Source organism: Miscanthus floridulus, chromosome 9, assembly GCF_019320115.1.
Source record: "Miscanthus floridulus cultivar M001 chromosome 9, ASM1932011v1, whole genome shotgun sequence".
Lineage (NCBI taxonomy): Eukaryota > Viridiplantae > Streptophyta > Magnoliopsida > Poales > Poaceae > Miscanthus > Miscanthus floridulus.
The window spans coordinates 103,146,848-103,168,253 of NC_089588.1; the positions used below are offsets into that span (position 1 = coordinate 103,146,848).

The 21,406-nt window shown below is 43.4% G+C and overlaps 2 protein-coding genes and 1 pseudogene across 2 annotated transcripts; 1 reads left to right on the forward strand and 2 right to left on the reverse strand.

The window, feature by feature from the left end:
- Nucleotides 1–9,290: 9,290 nt before the first annotated feature.
- On the reverse strand, nucleotides 9,291–10,642 carry LOC136482500 (cytosolic sulfotransferase 5-like). The gene is made up of 2 exons (XM_066479710.1): nucleotides 10,551–10,642; nucleotides 9,291–10,460 (listed from the first exon to the last, which is right to left on the reverse strand). Exons 1-2 carry the CDS (start codon nucleotides 10,596–10,598, stop codon nucleotides 9,291–9,293), a joined length of 1,218 nt encoding a protein of 405 aa, XP_066335807.1. The 5' UTR covers nucleotides 10,599–10,642.
- A 1,821-nt stretch (nucleotides 10,643–12,463) lies between these two features.
- Nucleotides 12,464–13,712, reverse strand: LOC136480451 (uncharacterized). The gene is made up of 6 exons (XM_066477987.1): nucleotides 13,683–13,712; nucleotides 13,420–13,593; nucleotides 13,277–13,342; nucleotides 12,954–13,226; nucleotides 12,657–12,866; nucleotides 12,464–12,572 (listed from the first exon to the last, which is right to left on the reverse strand). Exons 1-6 carry the CDS (start codon nucleotides 13,710–13,712, stop codon nucleotides 12,480–12,482), a joined length of 846 nt encoding a protein of 281 aa, XP_066334084.1. The 3' UTR covers nucleotides 12,464–12,479.
- A 5,096-nt stretch (nucleotides 13,713–18,808) lies between these two features.
- LOC136480452 (pyruvate dehydrogenase E1 component subunit beta-1, mitochondrial-like) lies at nucleotides 18,809–21,406 on the forward strand (annotated as a pseudogene).

Below are 21,406 nucleotides of genomic sequence, written 5' to 3' on the forward strand. Positions count from 1 at the left end.
TAACTAGTTTTTCTTCCTCATACTAACTCCAAATGTGATGGTTGTTTTTTCTAAAAATTTATAAAATCATGCTTCAGCATTTACGTTTGATCAAACTTGGATGTGACAATGTTTTACACATTTTAAAATTTGAAATTTAAAATTTGACAAGTTCAAACCAAATTTTCAAACCCTAATTGATTTCAGTTGTAAAAGTGATGAATACAAAAGTTGTTCAACTCATCAAGATCTACAACTTTTATTTTGGTCATCTTATAATTTGACTAAATTTGAACCTTTCAAATTTGAAATTTTAAAAAATGACAAATTCGAACCAAAATTTTAGACCCAAAATGATTTCAACATAAAAAGTGATGAATACCAAAGTTGTTCAACTCATTAATATCTACAACTTTTATTTTAGTCATCTTGTTATTTGATAAAATTTGAACCTTTTAAAATTAAAATTTTGAAAAACGACAAGTTCGAACCAAAATTTGAGACCCAAATTGATTTCAACATAAAAAGTGATGAATACCAAAGTTATTCAACTCATGAATATCTGTAACTTTTATTTTGGTCATTTCTTCATTTGACAAATTCTTAGTACATATTATTCACTAATCTTACACATGTCTCATATAGTTTATAAAACCTTATGAGAGATGTGTCACATTTGTGAACAATGTCAGTACCACTTTGTCATATGAAGAAATGACCATTACAAAAGTTGTAGATCTTGATAAGTTATTCAACTATAGTATTTATCACTTTTTCAGCTGAAATCATTTGGGGTACCAAAATCTTGTCTGAAGTTGCATTTTTTTGAAATTCAAAATTTAAATTGCTCAAACTTTTCATATGTATATATTGACAAAACCAACAAAATAAATTGATAGAGAATGATTTTAGAAATTTTTAGGAAAAAAAACCATCAGATTTGGAGTTAGTATGAGAAAGAAAAACTAGTTACAAAGTTGACCCACAGATTAAAAAAAGAAATCACACTGTTCACTATGATCATGTAAGGATCATATAGAACAGTGTGATTTCTCTTTTTAATCTGTGGGTAAACTTTGTAACTAGTTTTTCTCCCTCATACTAACTCCAAATGTGATGTTTTTTTTTCTAAAAATTTCTAAAATCATGCTTCAGCATTTACGTTTGATCAAACTTGGATGTGACAATGTTTTACACATTTTAAAATTTGAAATTTAAAATTTGACAAGTTCAAACCAAATTTTCAAACCCTAATTGATTTCAGTTGTAAAAGTGATGAATACAAAAGTTGTTCAACTCATCAAGATCTACAACTTTTATTTTGGTCATCTTATAATTTGACTAAATTTGAACCTTTCAAATTTGAAATTTTAAAAAATGACAAATTCGAACCAAAATTTTAGACCCAAAATGATTTCAACATAAAAAGTGATGAATACCAAAGTTGTTCAACTCATTAATATCTACAACTTTTATTTTAGTCATCTTGTTATTTGATAAAATTTGAACCTTTTAAAATTAAAATTTTGAAAAACGACAAGTTCGAACCAAAATTTGAGACCCAAATTGATTTCAACATAAAAAGTGATGAATACCAAAGTTATTCAACTCATGAATATCTGTAACTTTTATTTTGGTCATTTCTTCATTTGACAAATTCTTAGTACATATTATTCACTAATCTTACACATGTCTCATATAGTTTATAAAACCTTATGAGAGATGTGTCACATTTGTGAACAATGTCAGTACCACTTTGTCATATGAAGAAATGACCATTACAAAAGTTGTAGATCTTGATAAGTTATTCAACTATAGTATTTATCACTTTTTCAGCTGAAATCATTTGGGGTACCAAAATCTTGTCTGAAGTTGCATTTTTTTGAAATTCAAAATTTAAATTGCTTAAACTTTTCATATGTATATATTGACAAAACCAACAAAATAAATTGATAGAGAATGATTTTAGAAATTTTTAGGAAAAAAAACCATCAGATTTGGAGTTAGTATGAGAAAGAAAAACTAGTTACAAAGTTGACCCACAGATTAAAAAAAGAAATCACACTGTTCACTATGATCATGTAAGGATCATCTAGAACAGTGTGATTTCTCTTTTTAATCTGTGGGTAAACTTTGTAACTAGTTTTTCTCCCTCATACTAACTCCAAATGTGATGTTTTTTTTTCTAAAAATTTCTAAAATCATGCTTCAGCATTTACGTTTGATCAAACTTGGATGTGACAATGTTTTACACATTTTAAAATTTGAAATTTAAAATTTGACAAGTTCAAACCAAATTTTCAAACCCTAATTGATTTCAGTTGTAAAAGTGATGAATACAAAAGTTGTTCAACTCATCAAGATCTACAACTTTTATTTTGGTCATCTTATAATTTGACTAAATTTGAACCTTTCAAATTTGAAATTTTAAAAAATGACAAATTCGAACCAAAATTTTAGACCCAAAATGATTTCAACATAAAAAGTGATGAATACCAAAGTTGTTCAACTCATTAATATCTACAACTTTTATTTTAGTCATCTTGTTATTTGATAAAATTTGAACCTTTTAAAATTAAAATTTTGAAAAACGACAAGTTCGAACCAAAATTTGAGACCCAAATTGATTTCAACATAAAAAGTGATGAATACCAAAGTTATTCAACTCATGAATATCTGTAACTTTTATTTTGGTCATTTCTTCATTTGACAAATTCTTAGTACATATTATTCACTAATCTTACACATGTCTCATATAGTTTATAAAACCTTATGAGAGATGTGTCACATTTGTGAACAATGTCAGTACCACTTTGTCATATGAAGAAATGACCATTACAAAAGTTGTAGATCTTGATAAGTTATTCAACTATAGTATTTATCACTTTTTCAGCTGAAATCATTTGGGGTACCAAAATCTTGTCTGAAGTTGCATTTTTTTGAAATTCAAAATTTAAATTGCTCAAACTTTTCATATGTATATATTGACAAAACCAACAAAATAAATTGATAGAGAATGATTTTAGAAATTTTTAGGAAAAAAAACCATCAGATTTGGAGTTAGTATGAGAAAGAAAAACTAGTTACAAAGTTGACCCACAGATTAAAAAAAGAAATCACACTGTTCACTATGATCATGTAAGGATCATCTAGAACAGTGTGATTTCTCTTTTTAATCTGTGGGTAAACTTTGTAACTAGTTTTTCTCCCTCATACTAACTCCAAATAATGATGTTTTTTTTTCTAAAAATTTCTAAAATCATGCTTCAGCATTTACGTTTGATCAAACTTGGATGTGACAATGTTTTACACATTTTAAAATTTGAAATTTGAAATTTGACAAGTTCAAACCAAATTTTCAAACCCTAAATGATTTCAGATGTAAAAGTGATGAATACAAAAGTTATTCAACTCATCAAGATCTACAACTTTTATTTTGGTCATCTTGTTATTTGACTAAATTTGAACCTTTCAAATTTTGGCTGCTATTTATTCGTGCGCCATCAGTAGGGGCGGCTGGTGATTCAGCCGCCCCTACAGTTGGGCACTGCAGGGGCGGCTGGTGATTGAGCCGCCCCTACAGATCAGCCCCAACTGTAGGGGCGGCTCAGGTTACCAGCCGACCCTACAGTGCCATCTGTAGGGGCGGCTAGGCTGCTGGGGCCCGAGGACGCCCACTGTAAGGGCGCCCCCAACCCCAGCCGCCCCTACAGTAAAAACATCCCTGTTCCTACTGTACGAATCTGGCGTAGTGCATGTGATCGATGGTGCACGGTCAGGCATTTACTATCGCTAACAAAGTGACCAACCACCCCAGTACAACTTCAAGTACTAATTAACATCCACGCATACTTAACAGCAAGTACTTAACAGCAACTACTACTTAACAGAAAGTTTCAGACACCAGGCATAAGGACGGAGATGCCGAGATGGGGCCAGGGTTGGGGCGTTTTATAACTCATAAGGTCTTCAATCATATCAAATAAATTAAAACCTGAGTTACAATGAACACACCTACATAGCGCAGTGGTGGAGAAGGTTTTATCTGAACCAGAGCTCCATGGTTCGAATCCTGTGGGGAGCACTTTTTAATTTTAATATATGCGTCCCCAATTCTTTTCTTTCCATACTTTTTTTTAAGTTTTAAATTCGTTGCAATTATCAAAGTATATTGCAACCAAAAATAAGCGTTGCACTTGAACACAATTTTCGCTTCGACCCCATATATTTCGTTGCAATAAAATTTAGCACTTGCAACAATATCAAAGTATATTGCAACTGCCAAAAAAGGTTGCAATTGACCCCCACTTTTGCTTCGCCTCCAAGAGTTCTCGTTGCATTAAGTATCTAGCATTTGCAACGCTTGTCAAATTTTATGCAACACAAAAAAACCGTAGCAATAGTCAAAACCAAATGCAACTAACGTAAATGTAGTTGCAGTACTACCACACAATTGCAACCAAAATCAAGTCTACTGCAACCATTTTTCACCATTGCAATATCGTCCACCAAATGCAACAGAGCTTTGCAACATCTTGAAAACCGTTGTATTAAAGGCATGTATCGCTACCATTTTTTAGAATGGTTGTAATACAACAATCTCTGGCAACCAAATTTTCTACGTTGCAATTCTTCGGCGTTGCAGTAGACCGAAAATCTTGTAGTGGCTTGATGTTCCCATTGGGAGATGCACTAATTCAGTGATTTGTGGAACAAAGGGTCAAAGGTCAGGGTTTACTAGCGTTTAAGGTGACATATGAAAATGTCCCAAATTGATCTATCCGCAGTTATTTATATAGGATTGCTAAGCAAAATGATCTATCCGTTGTTATGTATCATGATTTGATGATGGATAATTTTGACGAGGTGACCAACAAAAAGAATCAAGGCTCTCAAGGATATGGAGAAAGACAAAAGCTCGACTTGCCTAGGCACACAACAAGAAAGTTTAAAGCAAGTCATTCCAAGTTGGAGATTTAGTGTGAAAAACCATACTACCGCTTGGGACGAAGAGCAACAAGTTTGGCAAGTGATCACCAAGTTGGGAAGGTCCTTATAAAGTGAACAAAGTGATATTTGGGAATTCATATTTGCTGGAGACATTGCAAGGTGATAGTCTCCCAAGAGCAATTAACGGAAGGTATTTGAAAAATATTTCCTAAGTGTTTAGCAAGAAACCTAGAGTGCTCTCCAAACAATGGTCGATACAATATATCGCTCTTAGAACAAATATGACCGATGTATACATGGCCCTTAGATGCTAGATAGCCAACGCGTTAGACACCGTTGCCATTTAGTGTTTTTATGTTTTCAGGTTCATACAATATTCACCTAAAAACAGGGAGCATATGTTGACATGCAAAAATGTACCAACACGGAGTATGGGCAGTAATAACATGTTCCTTGGATCAAGGAGGTGTTGGAAAATATTTGGTGCAACACATTTCAAGCACAAAGCAATGCAAAGAAAAGAAGATGGCGTTACCATGCTAGAACTAACCAGGCCGGCCTCGCTGCCCCAAGCCGGTTTCCCTATTTCAGCCGCCCAGCCACAGTGCCCAGGCCCATGAAAATCGTCCTATGTCCGAACAGAGTTCGTTTTCAAATATGTTTTCTACTTGTTTTCTACTTCTAATCATCAAAATCAGAACGAATACCCTCTTTTGTCCTACTTTCCCTCTACCTTGGTGCTCGTCATGTCTCCCAACGGGATTCGGCAGTGTTCTAGGTGGCCTTGCCGACCCTAGGACACCCTCCATGTGCTCTTCCCGTGAGGTGTTCGGGAGTCTACCACGCGAAGAACAGGCTTAACATTAGCCTAACCAATCCCTCGGTCGGTTTCCTTGATCTGCTGCATTCTTGCTGCGATCTAGGTTCTTTGCAACCTCGGGCGTGCTAGCCCTTGCTGGTGTGTGACCCAATCAGCCGTCAACAAGATGCTTTTTAGCTAATTGATGCAGCACCCCAAGGAGATTATGTGGATTGACCTCCCCAAGGCGGCCCTAGCGAAGGATGTTGATGGACCAAGGATCTAGACGTTGGTCTAAGGCTCTGATATCATGTGAAAAATAATTGGAACAGCTTGGCATGCCCTTAGGCTGCTGCCCGTGTTTATTATACTAGCAAATATGCCGGTGCGTTGCAACGGGAGAAAAACCAGTCTTAAAAACATAATGGGCAACGTTTATTATGATTTAATCCGTTGTCTTTTCTGTACCTACATGGAACAAAATAAAAGACATCTTATCTCATGACACGGTTACTATTAGTAAATGAATTATAAGGGTTAACTTACCGTAAATTTCTAGAGCGTTTCACGTGTCCATGAGCACTCGAGCATACGTGGGAAACCACTTCTTGTCTCTATTTTCTCCGATCTTGCTGCTTGGGAGAGGCGAGCATGCTCACGAAGGAGAGCTCGGTGCGAGCTCTTCCAAGCCCCTTGAAAAAACGCTAACCTGTGAGCTTCTAGAGTAGTTCCATCTTGAGCACCTTGGCGTGGCGTTAGTCTGCATGCTCAGCGAAGCGGGTCATGGTGGAGCCCCTTTCAACACGAGCGGGTCCCGGCATTGTGGGTTAAAGGGATCTCCGGCCACCCAGAGTGCAAGAATGGTGGGTCCTGGCGTCAAGGTGTTGACTACGGCGCGATAGGCTTGAGGTGATGACAGCCTTGTTGCTATGTGCCAGGCCGTTTCAAGCATCCACCTACCATGGCCACCATGAGGTCCGCGGCGCATAGCGCAGTGGACGATCGTTGCGACAGGCCGACGGCTTGGCCGTAGCGGCTCAGCCATGCGGGCGATGTGGCCGGCTAACAGCTCGGGCGAATGTTGCGGCGGACCCAGCCCTGGCGACTGTGATGCCAGTACATAGCACCAAGGCGACGACAGGTTTATGTCGTCTGATTTTATTTGTAGTCGTCTCGATTTATTCTAGATTTTCTCCTTGTTTACCTCGCTCTGATAGGTCCGTGTTAGACTCAGATTTGAAAAAGAGTTGCAAGACATGATCTGTGTTGCTTTTTTATTGGAATGCTAAATCCATGTTTGTTTACCATTGATTTTATGTATTTATTTCTTCTTTTACTCTACGTTTGGATTGGAACCCCTACATCGTTTCCTTCTACACTACGTTTTCTCGATTTATTCCATTCGATTTCCTGTTGGAAAAGTAGGGGAGAAAAATTGAAAAAAAGAACTCACGTATAGAACTGAGCAGCGGAGGAAACAGAAAAAGAAGGAAAAGAAACCGGAGAAGGACACGTGGATGGGAATGTTGGATACAACAGTGGTTAACGGAGAAAAAACGGACACGGTTTTCCGGGGCTGGTGACCGAGACCGAGTCATTTTAGTATTAAGTTGGATAAAAATTTATTTGTGGCAGAAATTTTGCCTCTTTAGTATTAATATAATATAATAAAAGGTATAGATATAGTCCAGTTGTTACATGTCCTAGTAGGACTTCATACATGATTGAGTAGGACTCTACATCTACTTGAGTACGATACTATTTCTAAACCTATTGTATCTTTAGAACTTGTCTCTATTCAGAACCATATCTATATATATTTCTATAACAAGGATCATATCTGAAATTAATAAGAACATAATTTCCTTATAGAAGAAGTAAAGCGATCCATCTTTTCTTGTAACAACCGTACACAACATATCTGAAATTAATAAGAACATAATTTCCTTATAGAAGAAGTAAAGCGATCCATCTTTTCTTGTAACAACCGCACACACCACAACGTTCACGCTTATCATACCAGAGTAGCCGATGTGCCTCCTGACCATACGTGATGTATGGATGCAAAACACCAGACCTAATGATCGATACAGAACTAGATCCATGATTCCATGCAAACACAAGTTGTACAATCTTTATTTTTCGATGATGGACCGAAAACCGGCACTTTGCCGAGTGCCGGAGGCTTTGCCGAGTGTATTTTATCGGGCACTCAGCAAAGACGGTCTTTGCCGAGTGCCAAATAAAATACACTCGGCAAAAAAAAAAAACATTCGACAAAATGCGTCTTTGCCGAGTGCCTTTTTTCTGGCACTCGGCAAAGATGTATTTTGCCGAGTGCCTTTGTTTTGGCACACGGCAAAGAGGCATTTTGCCGTGTGCATTTTTTTTTGCCTTCGGCAAATCAGTTTTTCAAAGCAATTTTTGAGGCCCTAAATGAATTCAAATGAAAAACTTTTCAATTATAAAGTTGTATAACTTCTCAAGATCTGCAAAGTTTATTTTGGTCATTTCTTCATTTGAAAAAGCGACAATAACGTTGTTCATAAAATCTACATCTCTCATATCTCTCATATTAGTTTCACGAAAGTAGAAGATAGATATATAAGATTTGTGAACAATGTTATTACCACTATGTTGGATGAACAAATGACCAAAATAAACTTTGTAGATCTTGAGAAGTTATGAAATTTTGTAGTTGGCAACATTTTGATTTGAAATCATCTTGTCATGCAAAAATGATGTTTGAATTTGAAAATTTTAAAATTTGAATTTTTCAAAAGACCTCGGATAGAAAAACTTCCTAAATGAAAATTGTAGATCTCCAAAAGTTATGAAACTATGTAGTTGACAACTTTTTAATTTGAAATCATCTTATCATGCAAAACTACGTTTGAATCTCTCAAATTTGAAATTCGAATTTTTCAAACGACCTCGGATGGAAAAACTTCCTAAAAGAAAATTGTAGATCTCGAAAAGTTATGAAACTTTGTAGTTGACCACTTTTTGATTTGAATTCGTTTAAGGCCTCAAACAAGCAATTTACTCTCGGTTTAGTATAATATATGAGGATAGATAACGGAATCTAGACACAAGTGACATTGTAGTGCAGTGGTAGGGCATCAGATACGCGAGGGAGAGGTCGTGAGTTCGAATCCCGCCGGCCGCGTTAGCCACGGATTTAGCGCAAAAAATGCACTGACTTCGATGAAGACGGGCGGGCGCTGGCTGGGGGCGGCCTCCCCCGAAAAAAAAAATTGCTATTATTTTTGGGTTTTTTTCGCATTTTTATTTTACCGAGTGTAAATCTTTGCCGAGTACTTTTCTGGCACTCGGCAAAGGCTTTGCCGAGTGCCTGACAAAAAGCATTCGGCAAATAGCTGTTTGCCGACAAAAAGATGCCGTATGTTGTATGCCGAGTGTTACACTCGGCAAAGCAGTTGCCGAGTGTTTTTGGGCCATTGCCGAGTGCCCCTGGCACTCGGCGAAACGACTGTATCCAGTAATCTCTAGATCCAACACAGTGCCATCGATCTAAGATGATGGTGGTGAGAACGCTTAATTAACCTCGACCGAGGAGTGAGGAGTCCCCAAAGGTGAGCCCAGAACCTCGGGTGGCCTCCTCAACAATCTCATCCAGCCTCGCCGCCATGTCCATGGTCATGTAGTTTTTCCAGTCGCCGACCTGCCCCTTCCTGAAGAATGACTCACTCTTGATGCCCAGCCGCGTACTCCCGTTCTTGTTGACGTCCTTGCTCTTGAGATTCTCCAAGCTGCACAGCTCCACGATCTGATCCACCACCCCATCCTCCTCGTCCTCCTCAGAGAAGGTGCACCCCATGAACGCTGCTAGCTTCTTGAGGTTACCCACCACCGGATCTCCCAGCATGTCTTCGTACCTGAGGAACAGCACCTGGTCCGGCCTCCTCTGGCTCGCGTGCCAGTATTCTAGGGCATGCAGCCAGTGTGGCCCTCCGGGGAACCGTCCCTCACAGAAGAGCTCAAAAGCCTCCTCGAATTTGGTCACGCCTGCAGAGTCCTGGCCGTCGCCGTCGCCACCGGCAGTGGCGGCTGCCGTCTCTGCCACCTTCTTGTAGAAGTTCCAGTAGGAGATGAGCACGTCCTTGGGATCCCGGCATACGTACACGATCCGGCACCGGGAACCCTCCTCCGTGGCGGCATGGGGAAGCTGGGAGTAGGGAAGGTGTGTTGCAAACAGCCGTGGAGAAGAAGGGAGGGCCTCATACAAACCCCTTGCACCGGCGTCGTCGTGCTGCTGCTGCTGCTGGATGATCATGAACTCCAGGAAGCCGACACAGTCGTGCGGGTTCCGGTGGTTGAGCGGGTGTTGGCCGTCGGACGGCGAGTGTGTGGCACGGTTGAGCGTCGCGAAGGCAAGGGCCTTGAGCCAAGTGGTGCCGGACTTGGGTAAGCTGGCGAGGAAGATGTCTGATGCTTCTGGCTCGAAGCATGTGCCAGCGGCAGCCATGCCCTTGAGTAGGAACTCAGCTTGCCAGAAGCCTTCATACTGCCGACGGCGCACCATGAGCCGCGTCTCCAGGGGGAGCGAGTCAATTATCTCAGCTGCAGGTACGTTGGCGTACAGGCTCGGGTTCCTATGCTTCCTCGTCGAGGGAGCTGCTGCTGCTTCCGATGATGCAGGTGCAGTAGCCACTTCTTCACCGGCGGCTGCGGGGACGGCTGCAGGGGGAGCAGCAGTGCTCATGGTGCCCTGTGTTTCGCATAAGCGTTTACATGCATCAGAACATCCTTCAGTAACGACAGAAGGCTACATGCTAAGGGATTGCATGCCAAAACTCACCAGAATGTCCTCCAGATCCAGTTGTTGTTGCTCCTCGCCCCTGTTCATGATGCACAACGCCGGCCCCCAACCACTACCAGAAACACTTTGAGTATGCCGCCAACCTGCAGTACCAATAATTAAGTGCCTATCGGTTGATTTAGGAGTTGTTTTGTGGGACAACGGTTGGGGCTTTGGCATCATGACATTATTGGTGAAGCTTGTTCTATCTCCTACAACTAAAAAGAACACAGCGTTGATACTTTTTGATGCGACATTCCAACGTGGGTCCATTGTCTTGCCCGCTGCGATCCCGCACCCTCGCTCCTACGTACGCCCCTTGTGACAAAACGATGCCCTCCGCCCCACGGCCGCCGCCGCCGCTCCCGCAGGACCTACTCCGCTGCCGCCAAGGAGGTGAGCACCACGCCACTCTCTCCTCGCGATCCCCGCGCGTCACGTCGCGTCGCGTCGCTGCGCGTGTGCCGTGCCTCCGAGTCTACCGCGTTTTCCCCAAGCTTGGGAGGGGAATGGGAATCGTTTCGTTGCCGTCTCCCGGACTTCCCTGCCACCGCCAACGTTTGTTTGTTCGTTCGTTTGCGTTCCGGTAGATTGGTTCCTCGCTGTGCTCCGTGTCGCGCCTCGCCGGCCGATTGTGTTGTCATATGCTTACTTTTCCTGCGACTGCGAAATCCTCTCCTCACGACTAGATTTTCGAAACTTTTTTTTCTCCGCTTTTGTGAGATGTAAATGGTGGTGGATACTGCGTGATGGCGACTGTTGTTTGTTGTTGACCTTGATCGGAAACATATGGATGGCAGTAGCAGAACAGGGAAACGGGTAGGTGGGGGGAATCTAATAAGTTTTTGGGCCATGGAGCAGTTGTGTATCAGATCGATGATGATTAATTTGCTTGCTGTGGAAAAGCAAACTGCATTTGTGTAGATTATGGATTGTTCACCAGTGATACTGTTTACATTTGTGAAGAGGAAGAGCACCTGGCATTAGGCTGGAACATGGCACCGTACTCTACCTATGCTGGGGGAGTGAACAGTGTACTGACTAGATGCCAGGTGCTCAGGTGGTAGATGCTTACCTGAAAAAAAGTTAACCAACTTTGAATAACTGAACTAACCACTACTGGATTCAGGCGCTTTGCCGGGTGCCGAATGCACCCGGAAAAGGCTACTTTGCACTCGGCAAAGCCTTTGCCGGGTGCAGCACTCGGCAAAGAGCCTCCGGCAAAGACTTTGCCGAGTGCAAACCCGGCACCCGGCAAAGAAAAGTGGTAGTTACGGCGCCGGCTCCGTCATCCCTTGCTTTGCCGGGTGCTATGTTAGAGGCACCCGGCAAAGATTTTTTTAATTTTTTTTTTCAAATTTTCTTTGCCGGGTGCCGTGCCGGAGAGGCACCCGACAAAGATTTTTTTATTTATTTTTTATAATTTCTTTGCCGGGTGTCGCACCGAGGGGGCACCCGGCAAAGAGTTTTTTATTTTTTTTTCGTAATTTCTTTGCCGGGTGCCAGGTCATGGGGCACCCGGCAAAGAATTTTTTTTAAAAAACTTTGTCGGGTGCCCTGGACCTGGCACTCGTCAAAGCTAGGAATTCCTTTCAGAATTCCCAGCTTTGCCGAGTGCCAGGGCCAGGGCACCCGGCAAAGCCTCAAAAATTAATTTTTTTTTATTTTGTTTTTTGATTCTATAATCACAAACACAGCATATAAAAGATATATATCACATCTGAAGCATCACAAAGACAGTATAGCACATATATATCACATCCATCTCATCACAAACTCAATCCCACACATATATATATATCACATCGCGAATACAATACCTCACATACACGACATCACAAACATAATAGGTCCAATTACCATCGAAACAAGTCGATAGTGGATCACAGTGCATCACATGTCCATCAAGCGGTGAAAAAGAGATACAAACTAAAGGTGGGGAGGAAACTGAGTGCCTGGTGACGGAAACTCGGCACCGCCTGCTTGCGCCTGAGATGGGTCATTCGAACCCGCCGACGGAGGCTGCATAAAGGACAAGAGATTCAGGCGCTTAGAGTGGGTCATCTAATGAAAGCACTAGTCGAAGCAATATGGATTCATACTCACTGGACTAGCTACAACTGGCGGCGGCGCTGGAGCGAACATCGGCACAGGTACACCGTTCACTTGCCCAAAGTTCTGCAGGAACATCGTAATCTCCGCCAGCTGCTTGGCCTGTCTCTCCCGCTCGGCCCGCTCGGCTTGTCTTTCCCGCTCGGCCACCTCGGTCCTCGCCGCCAGGTCCCGCAGCTCCTGAGCCATCCTCTCGTTATCGGCCTGCAACATTTCAATCGAATGTTTTAGTAATGTAAAGGTAACTAAGTTATGTAAAGATCAATGTACGAAGAGTTAAACTGGACTAACCTGGAGTGCGTCGACCCGCTGCTGTGAAGGGGACGGCCGTTGGCGTATGGCCGGGCCTCCGCTCGGGGTACTTGCTCGGATCTGGGAGAGGGAGGGAACAGAGCCGGACTCGAGGGTGCCATCGCCAAGCCAGTACTGCCCATGCTTCTTGCCCTGTCCGATCCTCATGACAGTCGTGCCATCAATGTCGTCGGTGCTCGGATCCCAGTCTGGCCCCTGGACCGACCTTACGTCCGACGCGTAGGAGCTGATGCAGGTGTGGCGCTCGGGTTGCTGTACGACTCAGGTGGGTCATCCGGGCTGAAGGTGACAGCGGAAGTCGCCTTTCCCTTGCGGGCCAGTCCATACGCCATGAATGTGGACAAAGGCTGGCCACCATGCGACGCCGACTGCGAGAAAGACAACAAGATGATTAGAAGAAACATGCAGAATGGAGCGTCAGAATACTAAAAATGAATTCACGTACCCAAGCTTGCTTGTACGCGCCGAGGCTGCGGCTGCCTTGGTGGTGTGTGGGGCCTGTCGCCTGCAAAGCCCGCTCCCGGTGGGCTTCGTGTTCCTGGATATAACCCTCTGTGAACCACCTGTCCACGATCATCTTCCAGCAGTCGGCAAAGGACTCGCACCACCATGGAATCATCTACATGTCATAAAGAATTTGAGATGTAAGACGACCAAATGAAAGCTACTTAATCTCAAAACGAATCAGTATTCTTCTTCTTCATTTACCTCAATGTACTGTTCCCGGGTCAGAGGCATCTGTCTTGCCTGTGTCTTGCTGACTTTCTGACCAAGTCGTGTGGCGTAGTACTTGATGATGCAAGTGAGGCGCTCCTCGTAGTGCATGTCGCTGATGCGTTTCCTGGCACTTTTCACCAAGTTCTTCTCCGCCCTCTCCTCCTGTCCCTCTTCACACCTGAAAAAAGTCTGCAGACAGACACAATGTATCAATTCATTATGTCAAAAAGTGTCAAATGAATGCGATGTATTGATCAAAGTTGTGCGAACGAGACTTACCCAGAACTCTCTCCTGACCCGCTCCTGCTTGTCTTCATAATCTGCGTCGGGGGCAGATTTGTAGTGGTCCCACGATTTGGCCGGCCCCACAGTCCCCTTGTGCGTGACAATGCCGGGGTAATAGTGCCTGCACACAAGCCCCAAGATGTGGTTGGGGTTGCGTGAGTCACCAGGCGACACAACCTCCCAGTGCCTGCACAAGTCATTAACAAACATTATTAGTTTCTCTGACAATTTTCGACAGGTTATATGAAGTAGCTGTGATTAAATCTAAAGTTAGTTACCTGTCCCCCTGGGGGCGGATCACTGGGCGTAGGGGAGGAAGCGGTGGCCCAGGGAGTTTTGAGGGACCTCGCAAGTAGGGGCTAGCCGCAGCAGAGGCAGTGGAACTACTTCCGGCCTCGCCGCCCTCCTGTGCCTCTCCCTGGCTGTCCGTCGCCCGAACCTCGTCCGTCGCCAGAACCTGCTCGTCCTTCGAGGAGTCCATGGTACGGCGCTCCTCCGGCACGTCATGCGGCCTGCCTAGAGGAGGCCGGCCCCTCCTACTGCCGCTGCTCCTGGCCCTCTGCCTCCTCCCGTTCGATGCGTTCTCTCCGGCATCTGCGTCCTGATGTGCCCTCTGGTACCTCGAGTTCACGTTCCTTGGCCCACTGCCGCCCGCCATCTTTGTTCAATCACATGCAATCAAAAAGAAACAAACAAGACATCATTACATGTATTAGAAATAGATGCTAAGTAAATAAACAAAACACGATTACAAAATAACATAGTATTACATGTATTAGAAGTAATCATCATTATTGGGATTATCTGGATCATATGTCTCGTCATCACTATCAAAATTGTCCAAATAAACAAGACTATCCGAAGGTTCAATTTTGCCTTCATCGTCATCATCTAAATGTAATCGCTCAAGCATTTCTATGTCCGTGGCATTTTGCACCTCATCTCCTTCTTCCTCGTCATCAACCCTTTCATTGTCTACTTCCATTCCAATCGCCTCGGTTAAGTCTATCACCAACCTCCCTTGTAGCCCATCTTCTTGATAGAACTCTCCATCATATGTGTTTGGGTTGAAGTTGTAATCTTCATCGTTTGGGACAGCTAGTCTACCATGTGGCGATACCTGGTGCACAATAGACCAACCCTGAAGAGCCTTGTTGCCTTGGCATGCGTATGACAAATAATAAACCTGCACGGCCTGATCCGCCACAATAAAGACATCTTTTCCTTGATAGATGGAATCGTGTCGAATCTCGACTTGACCAATATTAGGGCTCCGTTTCGTTAGTCGAGGATTGAACCAGTGGCATTTGAACATGACGAGACGAAGAGGTTTCGAACCATAAAATTCAAGTTCATAGATATCTTCAATTATGCCATGATACTCGAGGCCATCAGTGCCGGGAGTACAAACTCCGCTGTTTGTGGTTTTTCGATGGGGCCGAGCTCGCTCGTAGCTTCTTGTGTGAAAGCGATATCCATTCACATCATAACCTGAATAAGCTTTCACCTTACTGTCGAAGCCATTTGCAACCTGTCTCAACTCCTTACTCATAGTTGCATCGGTTTGGGCCTGCAAGCGCAAGAAGGAAAGATTGCCGGACTAAGTACGCGAAACTCGAAATCTCGAACTAGGTACGAGGTAAATTGGACAATACCTTTGTTTTGAACCAAGAAATAAAATCGGGCCTCCCTGCTCCCGGACCCCGTGAAAGAAGGGTGTCGGTTTGCCGTGGGGTAGGATCCCTTGGTTGATGCCAGGATACACGAATAAATTTCCTGTGCACACGAGAATAGTGACAGCGTATTTAAACAAGTTCTTTGAGAATAGTGACAGTTTATTTAAACAAGTTCTTTGAGAACTTACTCAATGAACGACTTCACCTCGGGTAGGTTGTGGAACACATAGCATGATCATGCGCCACTCTTCATTTTCCAACCTCTTATTGGTCGATCCACTTGACCTGCCGAGTTGCCCTTGGAAAAGGCTAAGGTTGGATTCATTCTCATCAACATTGTAGCGAGGGAGTGGATTATGCACGCTAGACTCTACCTCCAGGAACCTGGAGGCTTTACACTTCGGACAGTACTTTGCCTCCTTGAGTTCTTCCCAAAATAGGACACACCCGTTCGGACAAGCATGTATCTGCTCATATGGCATCTTCAGTGCTTTAAGGAGCTTGTGTGCCTCGTACATGGTCTTCGGCAACACATGGTTTTTTGGAAGCAGGGTGCCAACCACGGCCAACACCTTATCGAAGCCTTCTCGACTCCAGTTTAAATTGGACTTCAACCCCATCAAGCGACTTATGGCATCCAGCTGGGAGACCTCAGAATGAGCGTGAAGGGGTTTTTGTGCCGAGTCCATCATGTACTTGAACGCATCTACGGCTACCTGCATCTCTGCCTCCTCACGTCCTTCAGCAAACTGTGCTTGGTGAACGTCATCTACCATGTCTGCTACCCCGGCATCAGCATCGAAAGCCTCGACGCGTTGCTCACCACCTCCTCTCTCATACGATCGGCTTCACCATGGTGGACCCACCGGGTGTAGTTCGGCGTAAACCCATTCTTGTGCAGATGTGTAGACATGAGTTCCTTGTCTAGCATTCTCCTGTTACCACACTTGCTGCAGGGACACAAAGCCATTTTCGGGAATTTTGCGGCCTTGCCAAATGCACGATTCAAGAAACGATCGGTCTTCTGCATCCATTCATAGCTGCCATCACCCTGACTTGTCCGGCCCATGTACATCCACTGACGGTCCTCCATGCTCTAGCATATATAACATCACCATAGGTGACCATCAATTGCATCTACGCGGTGTCCCTACTCTCTAATAGGTGAGGATAGGTCCTAATCCCACCCGCGGATGCGTAGATGAGGTTAGTTTCCATGCTCCGCTCCTATCCGAGACGGAATTTCGGCAGCACCTCCCCGCCGTTCTCCCGATACACGTCCTGCAAGGGAGAGTGTGTATCCGGAGAACAACGGAGAGGTGATGCCGAAACACCGTCTCGAACCGGAGCAGAGCATGAAAACTAACCTCAATTACGCATCCGTGGGCTGTCCAAAAAGCGTGGACAATCCGAAATAGATATGGTCGCAGATATGCAAAGGTCCGCATATCTCCGACCGTATCTCTTTCGAACGGGAGACACCTAACTAGATTACGCGACCAAAGACCACATACGGATAGAGGGGTTATACCTAGGGTGGCGGTGAGGTCCGGGTAGTGGGGCAGTGGAGAGTCAGTGCAGTGGCGAGTCGACGCGGTGCAGGAAGACTCGCAGCGCCGACGAAGATGATCGGGGTCGTCGAGTCCCTCCCACAGGTCCTCCTACAAAAAAGGGCAAAAATGGTTAGTGTCGACTCAAAATTTCGGCAGCACCTCCCCTGCACAGGGAGGTTCCCAAAACCTGCAAAAAACATGGCACGAAGGCCAACAACCACATATATACCAAACATGGCACGAAGGCCAACAACCACATATATACCAAACATGGACACGAAGGCCAACAACCACCAATATATCAAGAGGAGCCATGTACTTTAGTTCTCTTTCCATGCACATGAAAGTATTGAAGTAGTACAACAACAATTACTACTAACCCTACAACTACTACTAACACTACTACTAACAACTACTTAACTACTAACAATGCTAATAGTAAGAACTACTTAACTATTAACAACTACTACTACTAACCACTACTACTTACTAACTACTACTATTTACTAACCCTACAACTAACACTACTAACTACTACAACTAACACTACAACTAAAACTACTAACTACTACTACTAACACTACAACTAACTACTACTAACACTACTAACTACTACTACTAACACTACAAGGGTAGGGCTTACCTTGGCGGCAAGAACGGCAAGAGCGAGGGCTGGCGACGGCGCGGGGATCGACGGGCGGTCGGGTCGGCACCTTCCTCTTCTTCCTCCTCCCCATTCTCTTTCTTCCTCTTCTTCCTCCTCCCCTTCTCTTTTTTCCTCTTCCTCCTCCCCCTTCTTTTTCTTCTTCTTCCTTCCTCCTCCCTTCTTCCACCTACCTCCTCTACTGCTGGCCAGCGGCGGGAGGAGCCCGGCGGCCGGACCACGGGCAGCCAGCCTCGTCGGGGACGGCCGGCGAGGTGGGGCCGCGTGGCCGCCGCGGCCGGCGAGGCCGGGGCGCCGGGGCCAGGCAGGAGCGCCGGCCGGGCCGAGCGCCGCCGGGGTCGTCGGGGCGGGGCCGCGGCCGCGAGCCGCCGGATGTCTGGGTTTTAGGCAGCCGACGTCGCAACTTGCTCGAAACTTTCTCAATTTTTTACCAGGGCCTCCACATGTGATAACAAGACACATCGACAAGTTTCGTGATTTTCGGACATCGTTTGGATTTTATATAATTTAAATAAACTTCCCCCGCGAGTACATCGTCATGTTACGACAACATGATGCGCGACATTTCATGCCACTTCCTGTATACGGCCTCGACATAGCCTAAATATCATGAATACTATTTTTTGAATGACCAAATTCCATTATTTCATGTACCTGCAGTTCAAATTTGGAATAGTCGGAAATATTCAATGAAACGGAAAAAAATAAGGAAATATAGTTAAAAAACTCATAATTGTCCCAAATTTTGAAATAGGGATATATTTACTGTAGCAAGTCCCCACAAAAAAATAGGGTAAAAAAAACAAAAAATAATAATAATTTGCTGGGTGCCACCCCGGGCACCCGGCAAAGAAATTTAAAAAAAAATAAAAAAATTCTTTGCCGGGTGCCGTCGTCACCTGGCACCCGGCAAAGGCCCATGACTAAAAAGGCCGGCCCATGCAAAGAAGCCTTTGCCGGGTGCCAGGTCATGGGGCACCCGGCAAAGAAATTTTTTAAAAAAAATAAAAAAATTCTTTGCCGGGTGCCTAACGGCGTGGCACTCGGCAAAGGATGACGGCAGCTGGCCGCCGTCAAGCCGGCCACCTTTGCCGGCGGCCATATTTTGCCGAGTGGCCGGCACCCGGCAAAGACTAATTTTTGCCGACGGCTAGAATTTGCCGAGTGCCGGCACCCGGCAAAGGCTGCTTTGCCGGAGGCCTTTATTTGCCGGGTGCCTCCAGGCCTGGCACCCGGCAAAGAATTCCGTTGCCGGGTGCCCGATCAAAAAGCACCCGGCAAATTTTTTTGCTCCTGGCAAATCAGCCGTTTCCTGTTGTGAACAGTGGCGTAATGAGTTGTTTTTGGTGATTCAATGGTTTTCTGTAGATAGCGAGAACTTAAGTATCCAGTGTGATCTCTCATTCTCTGAACTATACCTTGAGGTCTCAGGGACAGTTGGTACAGTTATACGTCATGTTAGGTTATTAATTCAAGAAAGTGGCTGGGTTCTCTACAAATGTACATCTATGTTATGACCTTGACATTTGGCGTGAAGTTTTACACAGCCATTTCTTTGCTTATTTAGATAACTGTAAGGGAAGCATTGAATACCGCAATTAGTTGAAGAAATGTCGGCAGACCCTTCTGTTTTCTTGATGGGAGAAGAGGTACCACCAGTACCTGTACTTATTTATTTTCTGTGTTCCATTCTTGCTTCTTTTGGTTTAATAATTGTTGTGTCTGTGGTAGGTTGGTGAGTACCAAGGTGCATACAAGGTCAGTAAAATATTTCCAAAGATTTATGCTTCTTCTTCTTTTCTCTCCCTGTGGCAACTGAAAAGTAATATATGAATGTTACTGGTATTGAGCTTCTCTTCATTGTGGCAGATATCTAAGGGTTTGCTTGACAAGTATGGCCCTGATAGGGTTCTTGATACTCCAATTACTGAGGTTATAAACCCGCAAATTGATCACCATTGTCCATTCATAAGCTGTCAGGTTGACCCGATCACATTCTCATACTGATCATATTTGTTTTGGTTCAGGCTGGCTTCACTGGCATTGGGTGTTGGTGCCGCCTACCATGGTCTTCGACCTATTGTAGAGTTCATGACATTTAACTTTTCGATGCAGGTCAGTTGTTTAATGAATTCTGCAAATCACCATACTAATTCAATTATTAACTATTTGCTTGCTTTGATTTGTTCTTCACTCCTTGGCATATCCGTTGGTTTCTGTACACATTTTCTCTACATGCTTTGCAATCCCAGAAAATTCCTATTTGTTGCAGCATCCTATTGCATATCTGTTTTTGCTCATCTCTGTTTGCTTTATATTTCTTAGAAAAAGCATTTATTACATAAATTAGAATGGCTCCTAATGGTTGATGATTGTAATGCATTTTGTTAAGTAGCACCTCATTGGAGAAAGATGTATATACATAACCAGCATGTTAACATGTTCGTAGACATTCTTCTCTTGAGAAAAAGTGACATGAACTTCCTCACTCCACTTTATTTTCACATGGTAGAATATCTGGGAAAATCTGTCAGATCCATTAAACACTATGATCCATTCTAATTTGATTACTGAATCAGAGGGGTTATAATCTGATATGGTGTCGCTGATGAACGTTTGGTGATTACAATTCCTTGCACAGCAATTTGTCTTTACAAATTTCTGCAACAATAATGTTTGTTATTCTGGTACCGCTCTCCATCTTTGAGAATATGAATACTGGAGACTCCATATGCTGAAAAACAAATCTGTTAATTACACACTGTTGTATATTCAGGCAATTGATCACATAATTAATTCAGCTGCCAAGTCGAACTACATGTCAGCTGGCCAGATATCTGTACCTATTGTCTTCAGGGGTCCAAATGGTGCTACTACTGGAGTTGGTGCCCAACACTCGCAGGTTATTGTCACAAACTTACCTCTATATTGTTGTTCTGTTGCTGTTCTTATTCTTTAGAAGACAAATAGTTATGCCATATGATTTAATGTTCTGAAAGTCTTGTGCTGGGACATACATTGACAGAGGATAGATTAATTAATTGTAGGACTAAATAGTTCATTCCAAGAGTTATTTATCTCCATACTGTAATATTTAGTAGAACTGTTCTTAAAATGGAAATAAAATGTAAATGTGTTTACTGAGAAAGAGGTGTAAGCTTTAGGTCACATTAAAATCATGCAGTGCATATCATCTCATGGACATTATAGTCCTGTAAATATTTACAGATAGGTATGCTGCTGTACTTTGATGGAATTACTTACTGTCTTAGTATGCAGTGCTATGCAGCTTGGTATGCACATGTTCCCCGATTGAAAGTTCTATCTCCATATTCTGCAGAAGATGCTCGAGGTTTGCTAAAAGCAGTAATCAGGGATCCAGATCCTGTCGTGTTCCTTGAAAATGAACTTCTATATGCTATTTCTTTCTCTGTTCAACTATACTCTCTATGTTGTTTGTTTGAGTTGACGTCTCATTATATAATGCATTTTTCAAGTCTGTTGCCTGGTGTTGTTGTTCCCTTCCCCTTCCTGTAA